Source organism: Oncorhynchus mykiss, chromosome 9 (genome assembly GCF_013265735.2).
Source record: "Oncorhynchus mykiss isolate Arlee chromosome 9, USDA_OmykA_1.1, whole genome shotgun sequence".
Taxonomy (NCBI): Eukaryota; Metazoa; Chordata; class Actinopteri; order Salmoniformes; family Salmonidae; genus Oncorhynchus; species Oncorhynchus mykiss.
The window spans coordinates 2,803,949-2,818,948 of NC_048573.1; the positions used below are offsets into that span (position 1 = coordinate 2,803,949).

General features: G+C 45.2%; 1 protein-coding gene across 2 annotated transcripts in view; it reads right to left on the reverse strand.

Annotated features, from left to right (window-relative positions):
• Positions 1 to 9,446: 9,446 nt before the first annotated feature.
• The window catches only part of LOC110531328 (fibrinogen beta chain), a 10,703-nt gene continuing 5,149 nt past the window's right edge, over positions 9,447 to 15,000 (reverse strand). The window contains exons 6-12 of one of the 2 annotated variants that reach the window (XR_005053092.1): positions 13,370 to 13,494; positions 12,933 to 13,052; positions 12,603 to 12,725; positions 12,353 to 12,480; positions 11,047 to 11,204; positions 9,910 to 10,361; positions 9,548 to 9,863 (exon numbers count right to left, since the gene is read on the reverse strand). Coding sequence is in view for 1 of the 2 variants with exons in the window: in XM_036987044.1 (XP_036842939.1) it covers positions 10,130 to 10,361; positions 11,047 to 11,204; positions 12,353 to 12,480; positions 12,603 to 12,725; positions 12,933 to 13,052; positions 13,370 to 13,494 (886 nt within the window). In the remaining variant the exon portion in view is untranslated. Of the gene's footprint in view, positions 10,362 to 11,046; positions 11,205 to 12,352; positions 12,481 to 12,602; positions 12,726 to 12,932; positions 13,053 to 13,369; positions 13,495 to 15,000 lie in introns of both variants that reach the window. The other variant, XM_036987044.1, reaches the window with a different exon arrangement.

Here is a 15,000-nt window from a genome sequence, read left to right on the forward strand (position 1 = left end):
AATATTAATTATAGATAAGATTTAATAACATTACATGTCAGAGAGCTCTATGGTCCTAATTAAGGTATAGGCTTATACATTGAGAATATATAGACATTAGGATATAATATAATATACGTTGAGAATATATAGACATTAGGATATACTATGATAGACATTGAGAATATATAGACATTAGGATATAATATCATATACATTGAGAATATATAGACATTAGGATATAATATGATAGACATTGAGAATATATTAAGCTGAACATCTCAGTTATTTAGGCCTATTGGGGGGGGATCCTAACTTCCTTAGTCTCCCATTGACATAAATACATGACTAAGTGAGTATTTTGACTGAGGCAGAAGTTAGGATTTATATACCCATGTTATGATCAGTCAGAGATGGGCGGTATATTATCATAGCCTAGTTAATTGAGTCTTATTTGTCTCCCACACAGTTCTGCATTGATTCAGCACCTCATAGAGAAAGGCACAAAACAACCAAATCATCAGCCACTGTCTTAATGTGACCTTTATCTAACCTTTATTTAACTAGGCAAGTCAGTTAAAGAACAAATTCTTATTTCCAATGACGGCCTGTGAACAGTGGGTTAACTGCCTGTTCAGGGGCAGAACGACAGATTTGTACCTTGTCAGCTTTGGGGTTTGAACTTACAACCTTCCGATCTTGCAACCTACCAACACTCTAACCACTAGGCTACCCTGCTGCCCCAGGTGATAATCACGATAATAATATACTGTATATAAGAAATATTAAGAATACATAATAATATAATCTATTATCATTTATTTATAAAAAAAAATAAGAACAATATTTTTTTAAATCAGAAAATGGGTTCAGGCAACCTTGGTTTGACATGTAGAACTTCAATGGTGGAATAGTTTGCTGGTCCAATCAGTTTGTTGTCAACATGGATAGTTGACTGAACTCTGTGCTCTGTCAGCTATGTGCCCTTCACCCCAACGATTAGCACACAGCTAATATTGACTGAATTAAATCACTAGTAAACCACTACCATAGTATTTTAATCTTATGAAATACATCATATGAATCTACAACGGTTCAAAATGACTACCTCTGGGCATTTTTTTGGGCTGAGTTCTAAGCCTAAAAAATGTATCAAAATTCCTCAAAATACTAATCTTCAATTGAAACCGTCTTTGTAGTGTATCTTAGCCCTGTGTGTGTAAATTGGACGTGTTTAAATATACTTGAAGTCCCCACAAGAATAGTATACGAACACAAATTTGACCAAATGTAGACATTTTTGTTAGTCTCCACAAAGGTCCAATGTTATTTATAAGGGGATTAGTGTTACGGTTAGAATTAGTGTCAGGGTTAGAATTAAGTTTAGGTGTAGGTTTAGGGTTAGGTTAAGGGTTAGGCTTAGGTTTAGGGTCAGGCTTAGATTTAGGGTCAGGCTTAGGTTTAGGTTTAGGGGTTATGGAAAATAGGATTTTAAATTGGACTTAATTGTGTGTCCCCACAAGGTTAGTTATACTAGACTGTGTGTGTGTGTGTGTGTAATCTCTTGTGGACAGATTCAAGTGGACAGAAACGGTGAGAATCTGTCATAGAACACTGTGATTACGAGCAGCAGTAATTCCTGGTTTGGGGTTTTCGTTGTTGATTGGATGAATTTGGACTGGGTGGAGGCAGTTCTTAAACCTGTGCAGCGATTTTCAAGCTCCCCTGTGCGGATGATAAATGGTTACCATGGTACCATGGTTACCATGTGGTAAATGGTTACCATGGTACCATGGTTACCATGTGGTAAATGGTTACCACAGCTACAAAGTCAAAATTGTCTAAATCTTAAAAATGTATGAAAACAAAAAAAATGTCCTTTTTGTCCATGACTTGGCCGAGAGTTTACATTTGAGAGGGAAGAGACTTCACTTCCTTTGCACAAAGGTAATCCCAATTGTTAACGGCATTTCCCCCCCAGAAGTAAAACAGGAAATGAATTTAACTTCTGGGTAACTGGGATTAGTGTGTGTTGTTGTGTGTGTTGATGAATGTTAAAGAGGCTAACACATACAATCACTCACAACATACAGTTGTTTGGACACACGTCTACTCATTCAAGGGTTTTTCTTTATTTGTACTATTTTCTACATTGTAGAATAATACTGAAGACATCAACACTAGGAAATATTTCATAGTCCGGAGCTTAATCTGGGCCCGGGGAAAGTTCATGGTACAGTAAATATAAACATAAACATAAACTCCTTTCTGGGCTCAAGAAGGAAAGGAGATTTAAAAAAAAAAAAAAAGGAGATGAGGATAGGCGATGAGACTTGAATATAGGCCTATTGGCACACAACTATTGATTTTTCTCCAATTGTGAGAACAGGTGACTCATGACAAACATAGGGCCTGTCCCATATGGCACCCTATTCCCTATGCGGTGCACTACTTTAGACCAGGGCCCTGGTTGAACGTAGTGCACTAGACAGGAAATAGGGTGCCATTTTGGAACATAGCTATGATCTTTTCCTACCTCATCCCACCAGTCAAGGTCCTTGAATGTTTACCTCAGAGTTAATGTATAAGCCCTTGGTCAACTCCTTCCTGTTTGCTCTCCTAGCTGTCTCTCTGTGTTTCCCTGCAACTCATCAGATCAAGTCAAATCACGTTTTATTTGTCGCGTACACAGTTCGGCAGTGGCTGTGAAAGGCTTGTTCCTATCAATCAATGCAGTAAATGTCAACAAGCACACTATAATCCTAAATAAAAATGTTATCCTAAATTAGATGTTGGATGGATGTTGGATGGATGTTGGATGGACGCTGGATGGACGCCGGATGGACGCCGGATGGACGTTGGATGGACGCCGGATGGACGTTGGATGGACGCCGGATGGACGCCGGATGGACGTTGGATGGACGCCGGATGGACGCCGGATGGACGTCGGATGGACGCCGGATGGACGTTGGATGGACGTTGGATGGACGTCGGATGGACGCCGGATGGACGCCGGATGGACGCCGGATGGACGTTGGATGGACGTTGGATGGACGCCGGATGGACGTTGGATGGACGTTGGATGGACGCCGGATGGACGCCGGATGGACGTCGGATGGACGCCGGATGGACGTTGGATGGACGTTGGATGGACGTCGGATGGACGTCGGATGGACATCAGATGGACTCTGGATGGACGTCGGATGGACGCCGGATGGACGCCGGATGGACGTCGGATGGACGTCGGATGGACGTTGGATGGACGTCGGATGGATGTTGGATGGACGCTGGATGGACGTTGGATGGACGCCGGATGGACGCCGGATGGACGTCGGATGGACGCCGGATGGACGTTGGATGGACGTTGGATGGACGTCGGATGGATGTTGGATGGACGCTGGATGGACGTTGGCATGTGTCTGAAAGGGTACCCTGTTACACTACATAGTTCACTACTTTTGACCAGGGACCGTACGCATCAAGCATCAAGCATGATGATGTGATGTTAAAGGTTAAACTGATCCTGAATCGGCACTCAGACACTTGATAAATTAACACTTGTTGATCCATATCGCGCTATATGGTGAGTACCTGTTCAGACGTAGTCTCTGTGGTTTGCTTAGGTGGCCCTGGTCTAAAGTAGTGCACTATGTAGGGGAATAGGGTGCCTCAGTATACTCTATGTTTCTCTCTGCACCCTAGGTGGACATTGACATCAAACTGCTGTCTGGTCAAGGATTGTGCAATGGGACCTTTGGTTTCCATATCGATCACGACAGCTACCAGTCGCTACAAAAAGAACTCTCCTTTTAAGGACATCCCTAAGATCACACCACAGCCGGTGGATGTCGGTCCCCCCGCCGTAGACCGGCTACGCAACCATCCCCATCGTCCAGACTTAACTGCTGACTGAGCTTAAGGACCTAGAACAGAACCTGGTGGTTCTAGAAGAGGTTCTGGAAGAGATTCTAGAAGAAACGGAATGCCTGGGTTCTGAAGGGGAGACAGGAGAATCTGACGTTCTAGAATGTTTTCCAAAAAATGTGTCTATGTCCCTAAACCCCTCTCACTCTGTTGAATATACATTTGTGTCGCGGTTTCACAATCTGAGATCTCAGCCGGGCAGCTCATGCACGAGGGTGCTCCTCATAAACACAGCACAACGGCAGTTTTCAAAATAGTCTACATTAGACATTAGCACCAGACTCAACACAAAACGCCTTTTACTATATAGTGAGAAGCATCGTCAGACCTCGATAATTAGCCTCTTTCATTTCACTCTGTCAATGCTCTGGAAACCAAGCAGAAAACGCTGTGCTCTAAAGACGGCATCGTAGTCACACAAATACATGATAAGATAATTATCTGATCTGATCAGAAACACTGTGCTCACAACCGCCATGATGTCCATGGTGCATTTTGATAGAGTTTTGGAATATATTGGGCAATAAAGCTATGAGGTTTTTACCAGGCCATCCAGGCTTTAGTCCCGTGGCCAAAACACACGTAACAAGTTAGGTGGCAGGGTAGCCTAGTGGTTAGAGCGTTGGACTAGTAACTGGAAGGTTGCAAGTTCAAGCCCCCGAGCTGACAAGGTACAAATCGGTTCCTAGGCCGTCATTGAAAATAAGAATTTGCTCTTAACTGACTTGCCTAGTTAATTAAAGGTTAAATTAAAATGTGACCTGAAGCAAAGGTCACATTTTAGATTCGAAAATATCATCCATCCAAAACAAATACTTCCACGTGTCCACTTTTTGTCTTTATAAACTTTCTCAGACTACTACTGTACATGACATGGCTAATCTAATCAGCAACACTGCAGCTGTTGCAGTGATCGTCATTCATCAACGTACGCTAAATATAATCAGTACGCGACTTTCAAGGCGTAGGGTATTTGATGCCAAAAAAATAGACCATTAGTTTTTCATTTTATGAAATTAGCCTACGTTCTCTTGCTCGCTTGAGGAAGGCCATTTGTATCATGCCACACGGCGACACAGGAGGCAGATGGCTGGAGTCTTACAATATTTATTGATCCAAAAAGGGGAAGGCAAGAGAATGGTTGTTGACAGGCAAAACGTTATACCCAGATCAGAGTCCAGGAGGTACAGAGTGGCAGACAGGCTCGTGGTCAAGGCAGGCAGAATGATCAGGCAGGCAGAATGGTCAGGGCAGGCAGAATGGTCAGGCAGGCAGAATGGTCAGGCAGGTAGAATGGTCAGGCAGGCAGAATGGTCAGGCAGGCAGATTGGTCAAGGCAGGCAGAGTGGTCAAGGCAGGCAGAATGGTAAAGGTAGGCAGAATGGTCAGGCAGGCTCGTGGTCAAGGCAGGCAGAATGGTCAGGCAGGCAGAATGGTCAGGCAGGTAGAATGGTCAGGCAGGCAGACTGGTCAGGCAGGCAGACTGGTCAGGCAGGCAGAATGGTCAGGCAGGCAGAATGGTCAGGCAGGCTCGTGGTCAAGGCAGGCAGAATGGTCAGGCAGGCAGAATGGTCAGGCAGGCAGACTGGTCAGGCAGGCAGACTGGTCAGGCAGGCAGAATGGTCAGGCAGGCAGAATGGTCAGGCAAGCTCGTGGTCAAGGCAGGCAGAATGATCAGGCAGGCAGAATGGTCAGGGCAGGCAGAATGGTCAGGCAGGCAGAATGGTCAGGCAGGCAGAATGGTCAGGCAGGCAGAATGGTCAGGCACGCAGAAAGGTCAGGCAGGCAGAAAGGTCAAGGCAGGCGGGTACAGAGTCCAGAAACAGGCAAGGTTCAAAACCGGGAGGACTAGAAAAAGGAGAATTGCAACAGGAGTACGGGGGAAAAACAGACTGGTTGACTTGACTTAAACATACAAAACGAACTGGTACAGAGAGACAGGAAACACAGGGAAAAATACACTGGCACAGAGAGACAGGAACCACAGGGATAAATACACTGGTACAGAGAGACAGGAAACACAGGGATAAATACACTGGTACAGAGAGACAGGAAACACAGGGATAAATACACTGGTACAGAGAGACAGGAAACACAGGGATAAATACACTGGTACAGAGAGACAGGAAACACAGGGATAAATACACTGGTACAGAGAGACAGGAAACACAGGGATAAATACACTGGTACAGAGAGACAGGAAACACAGGGATAAATACACTGGTACAGAGAGACAGGAAACACAGGGATAAATACACTGGTACAGAGAGACAGGAAACACAGGGATAAATACACTGGTACAGAGAGACAGGAAACACAGGGATAAATGCACTGGCACAGAGAGACAGGAAACACAGGGATAAATGCACTGGTACAGAGAGACAGGAAACACAGGGATAAATACACTGGTACAGAGAGACAGGAAACACAGGGATAAATACACTGGTACAGAGAGACAGGAAACACAGGGATAAATACACTGGTACAGAGAGACAGGAAACACAGGGATAAATACACTGGTACAGAGAGACAGGAAACACAGGGATAAATACACTGGCACAGAGAGACAGGAAACACAGGGAAAAATACACTGGCACAGAGAGACAGGAAACACAGGGATAAATACACTGGTACAGAGAGACAGGAAACACAGGGATAAATACACTGGTACAGAGAGACAGGAAACACAGGGATAAATACACTGGCACAGAGAGACAGGAAACACAGGGATAAATACACTGGTACAGAGAGACAGGAAACACAGGGATAAATACACTGGTACAGAGAGACAGGAAACACAGGGATAAATACACTGGTACAGAGAGACAGGAAACACAGGGATAAATACACTGGTACAGAGAGACAGGAAACACAGGGATAAATACACTGGTACAGAGAGACAGGAAACACAGGGATAAATACACTGGTACAGAGAGACAGGAAACACAGGGATAAATACACTGGTACAGAGAGACAGGAAACACAGGGATAAATACACTGGTACAGAGAGACAGGAACCACAGGGATAAATACACTGGTACAGAGAGACAGGAAACACAGGGATAAATACACTGGGGAAAATAAGCGACACCTGGAGAGGGTGGAGACAATCACAAGGAAACAGGTGAAGCAGGGCGTGACAATTTGGGGTAATAATAGTGCAGTTGATCTACCCCCAATGAAAACTTGGACAGTGAGCATGAATCGCAATTCAAAAGATGGATGTATCAGTACCCAGACTATCAATTACATAAGCAACAGAAATTAATTCACAAGGATATGTTCGCTGTCAGTTGGCTACAGTAGATATGTTCGCTGTCAGTTGGCCACAGTAGATATGTTCGCTGTCAGTTGGCTACAGTAGATATGTTCGCTGTCAGTTGGCTACAGTAGATATGTTTGCTGTCAGTTGGCTACAGTAGATATGTTCGCTGTCAGTTGGCTACAGTAGATATGTTCGCTGTCAGTTGGCTACAGTAGATGTGTTCGCTGTCAGTTGGCTACAGTAGATATGTTCGCTGTCAGTTGGCTACAGTAGATATGTTCGCTGTCAGTTGGCTACAGTAGATATGTTCTCTGTCAGTTGGCTACAGTAGATATGTTCGCTGTCAGTTGGCTACAGTAGATATGTTCTCTGTCAGTTGGCTACAGTAGATATGTTCTCTGTCAGTTGGCTACAGTAGATATGTTCGCTGTCAGTTGGCTACAGTAGATATGTTCTCTGTCAGTTGGCTACAGTAGATATGTTCGCTGTCAGTTGGCTAAAGTAGATATGTTCGCTGTCAGTTGGCTACAGTAGATATGTTCGCTGTCAGTTGGCTACAGTAGATATGTTCGCTGTCAGTTGGCTACAGTAGATATGTTCGCTGTCAGTTGGCCACAGTAGATAGGCCACAGTAGATATGTTCGCTGTAAGTTGGCTACAGTAGATATGTTCGCTGTCAGTTGGCTACAGTAGATATGTTCGCTGTCAGTTGGCTACAGTAGATATGTTCACTGTCAGTTGGCTACAGTAGATATGTTCGCTGTCAGTTGACTACAGTAGATATGTTCGCTGTCAGTTGGCTACAGTAGATATGTTCGCTGTCAGTTGGCTACAGGAGATGTGGTCGCTGTCAGTTGGCTACAGTAGATATGTTCACTGTCAGTTGGCTACAGTAGATATGTTCGCTGTAAGTTGGCTACAGTAGATATGTTCGCTGTCAGTTGGCTACAGTAGATATGTTCGCTGTCAGTTGGCTACAGTAGATATGTTCGCTGTCAGTTGGCCACAGTAGATATGTTCGCTGTAAGTTGGCTACAGTAGATATGTTCGCTGTCAGTTGGCTACAGTAGATATGTTCGCTGTCAGTTGGCTACAGTAGATATGTTCGCTGTCAGTTGGCTATAGTAGATATGTTCGCTGTCAGTTGGCTACAGTAGATATGTTCGCTGTCAGTTGGCTACAGTAGATATGTTCGCTGTCAGTTGGCTACAGTAGATATGTTCGCTGTCAGTTGGCTACAGTAGATATGTTCGCTGTGTATTATCCCCTATGTGCCATCCTTTGAAGAGGAGGTTATGTTGCACATTCACCAGCATCTCATTTATTAGATATATTCTGCTGTAATGATCTGATGATGTGGCCTACAGTCAGACGTAGCTCTCATTTTATCTCTACTCCCCAGAGTGAGAGAGGTGGATGGCTGGTTGGCTGAATGGCTGGTTGGCTGGTTGGCTGGTTGGCTGAATGGATGGTTGGCTGAATGGCTGGTTGGCTGGCTGGCTGGTTGGCTGAATGGCTGGTTGGCTGAATGGCTGGCTGGTTGGCTGAATGGCTGGTTGGCTGAATGGCTGGCTGGTTGGCTGAATGGTTGGCTGGCTGGTTGGCTGAATGGCTGGTTGGCTGAATGGCTGGTTGGCTGAATGGTTGGCTGGTTGGCTGAATGGCTGGTTGGCTGAATGGCTGGCTGGTTGGCTGAATGGTTGGCTGGCTGGTTGGCTGAATGGTTGGCTGGCTGACTGGATGTAACTACACCATAACTCTCTCTCTATATATATACAGCTGTATATCATATTACAGAGGACTTCATCCCATTCACATTCCAGGTAAATGATCTGATGGCTGTGGGTTGATACAATGATAACGCCACACTACACCATAACTCTCTCTCTATATATATATATACAGTGGGGAGAACAAGTATTTGTGCAATTTATTATTTTTATATTTTATAAATATATTTTATATTTATGCGATAAAATGCAAATTAATTACTTAAATATCATACAATATGATTTTCTGGATTTTTGTTTTAGATTCCATCTCTCACAGTTGAAGTGTACCTATGATAAAAATTACAGACCTCTACATGCTTTGTAAGTAGGGAAAACCTGCAAAATCGGCAATGTATCAAATACTTGATCTCCCCACTGTAAATATATATATATAGCTGTATATCATATTTGATTTCACATTTTACAGGTCACTTCATCCCATTCACATTCCAGGTAAATGATCTGATGGCTGTGAGTTGATACGATGATGACGAGAAAACATGAAATAAGTTCCACAATATGTTTTTATTGAGTAACGTAAGGGACAATCACACACACATCACATCACACAGCGACAACACCTGTGTTTTTTTTAAATCTTCTTTTAACTTGACTTTTCTCTGTTCAACCTTATAAAAAAAATTATAATTAAGACATCAGGTTCAGGTTTGAAACAACAACATCCCTTTTCTCTCTTTTTCTCTTGCGTCATGCACCATTTGTTCCTCTGTAGTTTCTTTAAAAAAAAAGCCCCTATTGAAGTCATTATACGTTTCCTTTAGTGTTTCAGAGATTTCGATCAGATTATGATTATGACACATTGGTGCTCTCTGTTGGCTCTCACATACAGTACGAACATAGAGAGCCTCCAAGCCAGTACCTTGTTTTCAGTGTTCCGCTCTAAATCAGGGGCTGATTTAGACCTGGGACTACCAGGTGTTCCCCTCTAAATCAGGGGCTGATTTAGACCTGGGACTACCAGGTGGGTGCAGTTAATTATCAGGTAGAACAGAAAGTCAGCTACGGGTCAGAGTTGAATCGTCCTGGGTACCGAAAGGGGTGCAAACCTTTGTTTTTGACCTGATTCAGCTAAAGGTCCCTTCCTGTGTCTCTCGGTGTGTCTGTGTGTGTCTCTCTGTGTGTGTCTGTGTGTGTCTCTGTGCTTGTCCCTGTGTGTCCCTGTGTGTGTCTACCGCGAGGCGAAGTAGGGCCTGATCTTCATGCAGATGGCTTTGAGAGAGTACCAGGATCCCTTCCAGTTCATCCACACCATGCCGTCATCTGTGCCGTGTTTTGCCATGTACCGCGTGTAAGTCCCGCCCCAGTAGTAACGGCCGTTTGGATTGGCTGAGTGACACCTGTTGTACCACCAACCACCGCCGTCCTCACGGGAGCACTGCTTGGATGGATCGCCTGGAGTCCTGTTAGAGGAGAGGGGGGTGACAGACACAGAGAGAGATGTTTTGATTGACTGAACAAAAATCCCTAAACCAAATGTAATTATTGGAGGGCTGTGTGTCTGCGGGTTTTCAAACCTCCCCATACTTGATTGATCAACTAAGGTCTAGGATTACTTAGGACCTCACCTCCCCTAGTTGTCTAGGTCTTCATTGATTAATTAGGACCTTCCCTTACCTGGTTGTCTAGGTCTTCATTGATTAGTTAGGACCTCCCCTTACCTGGTTGTCTAGGTCGTCATTGATTAGTTAGGACCTCCCCTTACCTGGTTGTCTAGGTCGTCATTGATTAGTTAGGACCTCCCCTTACCTGGTTGTCTAGGTCGTCATTGATTAGTTAGGACCTCCCCTTACCTGGTTGTCTAGGTCGTCATTGATTAGTTAGGACCTCCCCTTACCTGGTTGTCTAGGTCGTCATTGATTAGTTAGGACCTCACCTTACCTGGTTGTCTAGGTCTTCATTGATTAGTTAGGACCTCCCCTCACCTGGTTGTCTAGGTCTTCATTGATTAGTTAGGACCTCCCCTCACCTGGTTGTCTAGGTCTTCATTGATTAGTTAGGACCTCCCCTTACCTGGTTGTCTAGGTCTTCATTGGAAAATAACTAGCAGACATACAGCCCCCCACCTCATCCAGCATCATCCCATACCAGTTATCGTTGTCTCTGTCGTAGGTGCTGAACATCATTCCATTGTGGATGGTCATGGTCCGGTTCTCTCCAATCAGCATCGTAGCTCCGTCCAGCATCACGTTACCGGCTGTTCCTGAATACCCATCGATCGCCAATATGTAGTTGGACGTCTCGCCCTGCAATACATTAATAAATCAATCAGGATTTTTTCGTACATTAAAAAATAAACACTTTTTCTCCCCAATTTCGTGACATCCAATTGGTAGTTACAGTCTCGTGATATCAAATTGGTAGTTACAGTCTTGTCCCATCACTGCAACTCCCATACGGACTCGGGAGAGGCGAAGGTTGAGAGCCATGCGTCCTCCGAAACACGACCCTACCAAGCCACACTGCTTCTTGACACACTGCTTGCTTATTAACCTGGAAGCCAGCCGCACCAAAGTGTCGGAGGGAACACTGTACAACGTAGTCAGCGTGCATGCGCCCAGCCCGCCACATGGAGTAGCTAGAGCATCTGGCTAAACCTTCTCCTAACCCGGACGACGCTGGGCCGCCTCATGGGTCTGCAACACAGCCTGTGCCGGCTGCAACACAGCCTGTGCCACTCGGGAGGCCCCCCAATTAATCAGGATTTTAATTATCATTATTCACATTTCACAACATTTTCCGTGCAAAGTGCTTTCCAGTAACCCAACTCCAGACCCCATTCTGCTGGCCGTTTGGGGATCTATTCTGCTGGCCATTTGGGGATCTATTCTGCTGGCCATTTGGGGATCTATTCTGCTGGCCATTTGGGGATCTATTCTGCTGGCCGTTTGGGGATCTATTCTGCTGGCCGTTTGGGGATCTATTCTGCTGGCCGTTTGGGGATCTATTCTGATGGCCGTTTTGGAAAAATTTGTTTGGAAAGTGTAGATGTATGGTCTGTCTGTCTGTCTGTCTGTCTGTCTGTCTGTCTGTCTGTCTGTCTGTCTGTCTGTTCCTTGTATAGTAAAGATACTATTACCTGTATAGTAAACTGTTGGTACTGGGTGTGGCTGTGTTACCTGTATAGTAAACTGTTTGTACTGGGCGTGGCTGTGTTACCTGTACAGTAAACTGTTGGTACTGGGCTGTGTTACCTGTACAGTAAACTGTTGGTACTGGGCGTGGCTGTGTTACCTGTACAGTAAACTTTCGGTACTGGGCGTGGCTGTGTTACCTGTACAGTAAACTTTCGGTACTGGGCGTGGCTGTGTTACCTGTACAGTAAACTGTGGGTACTGGGCGTGGCTGTGTTACCTGTATAGTAAACTGTGGGTACTGGGCGTGGCTGTGTTACCTGTATAGTAAACTTTCTGTACTGGGCGTGGACCTTGTTGCCAGACCAATCCTCCATCTCCATGAGGACCTCAGTGGGTCCCTGCTTGGTCAGCTGACTGATGCGGTCGTTACCCAGCCAGTACTCCCCTGTCACATGACACAGGACAAACACACGGTCAGTGACACCATGACTTTACCTCCTAAATTGACTGAATATAAATGAAATTGTATGTTTCCATTGTAATATATTCATATTTCCCTCCTCTCACCTGGAGTGTTGCAATATCCCTTTCCGACGTCGAAGGCGATGTTTCCGAAACCACTGCGGTAGTTGTCCCAACGCCGGCCAAAGTCTACAGAACCATCCTTCCTGTTCTGAATAGTGGTCCAGCCTGGGGGGGGGGGGGGGGGGGGGGGGGGGGGGTGATAATATACAGTTCAAATAAAGGATAAATGGATAGATTCTCTCCGATTCCTTTCTCCAAAAGCACTTTTTCACTCCCCCTCATGCATTTAAAAGTTCTAGATATACACAAGCATGGCTGGAGTGAGAGAGAGAGAGAGAGAGAGAGAGAGAGAGAGAGAGAGAGAGCACCAACCTCCTTTCTGTGTGGTCTGGTCACAGTAGACCTTGTAGGGCTGGTAGAAGGAGTCAGGCTGGATCAGATACATCCCAGAATCCCTTCCTCCTTTCCTGAAGATGTCCTCACACTCCTTACCTGGGGGGGGGGGGGGCAGATAAGATTAGTCTGATGCCACAGGTGGGATCGGAAGCTCGGTCTTTCGCCCTGGGAAATCAACGTCTTAAGAAATCAATGACTCATGCTCTCATGATGAGAGAATTCCCTCTTGGGTGACAGTGATGTTGAAGTGGCAGGCAGGGTCACCTCATCATGAGAGCATGAGTCAGACTGACTTACTGTAAGCTACATTTCCACACACATAACCACCCACAGAACCACCCACCCACAGAACCACCCACAGAATCAACCACCCCGACCCACAGAACCACCCACCCCACTGTCCGCATCCTCACCAGAGACAACAGGAATGGGGCAGGAGACAGTGCACGGCTCCTTGCATTCTTCCCTCTGGGCCAGGATAGCCTTCTCCACTCTCTGAATCTTCAACCGGATCTTCTCAAGGACCCCTTGAAGAATCCTGACGGAAGAAGAAGACTTTGTTATGCCACCCCTGGTTCAATACAGACGCTAACGCTATAAGGAAGTGTTTCAGCTGTGACCATGGGATCTCTATGGCAGTGAGTAGACGCTAACGCTAAGGAAGTGTTTCAGCTGTGACCATAGGATCTCTATGGCAGTGAGTAGACGCTAACGCTATAGGGAAGTGTTTCAGCTGTGACCATAGGATCTCTATGACAGTGAGTAGATGCTAACGCTAAGGAAGTGTTTCAGCTGTGACCATAGGATCTCTATGACAGTGAGTTGATGCTAACGCTAAGGAAGTGTTTCAGCTGTGACCATAGGATCTCTATGACAGTGAGTTGATGCTAATGCTAAGGAAGTGTTTCAGCTGTGACCATAGGATCTCTATGGCAGTGAGTAGACGCTAACGCTAAGGAACTGTTTCAGCTGTGACCATAGGATCTCTATGACAGTGAGTTGATGCTAACGCTAAGGAAGTGTATCAGCTGTGACCATAGGATTTCTATGGTAGGATCTCTATGGCAGTGAGTAGACGCTAACGCTAAGGAAGTGTTTCAGCTGTGACCATAGGATCTCTATGATAGTGAGTTGATGCTAACGCTAAGGAAGTGTTTCAGCTGTGATCATAGGATCTCTATGGCAGTGAGTAGATGCTAACGCTAAGGAAGTGTTTCAGCTGTGACCATAGGATCTCTATGACAGTGAGTTGATGCTAATGCTAAGGAAGTGTTTCAGCTGTGACCATAGGATCTCTATGGCAGTGAGTAGACGCTAACGCTAAGGAAGTGTTTCAGCTGTGACCATAGGATCTCTATGACAGTGAGTTGATGCTAACGCTAAGGAAGTGTTTCAGCTGTGATCATAGGATCTCTATGGCAGTGAGTAGATGCTAACGCTAAGGAAGTGTTTCAGCTGTGACCATAGGATCTCTATGACAGTGAGTTGATGCTAATGCTAAGGAAGTGTTTCAGCTGTGACCATAGGATCTCTATGGCAGTGAGTTGATGCTAATGCTAAGGAAGTGTTTCAGCTGTGACCATAGGATCTCTATGGCAGTTAGTAGACGCTAACGCTAAGGAACTGTTTCAGCTGTGACCATAGGATCTCTATGACAGTGAGTTGATGCTAACGCTAAGGAAGTGTTTCAGCTGTGACCATAGGATTTCTATGACAGTGAGTTGATGCTAATGCTAAGGAAGTGTTTCAGCTGTGACCATAGGATCTCTATGGCAGTGAGTAGATGCTAACGCTAAGGAAGTGTTTCAGCTGTGACCATAGGATCTCTATGGCAGTGAGTAGATGCTAACGCTAAGGAAGTGTTTCAGCTGTGACCATGGGATCTCTATGACCGTGAGTTGATGCTAACGCTAAGGAAGTGTTTCAGCTGTGACCATAGGATCTCTATGACAGTGAGTTGATGCTAACGCTAAGGAAGTGTTTCAGCTGTGACCATAGGATCTCTATGACAGTGAGTTGATGCTAACGCTAAGGAAGTGTTTCA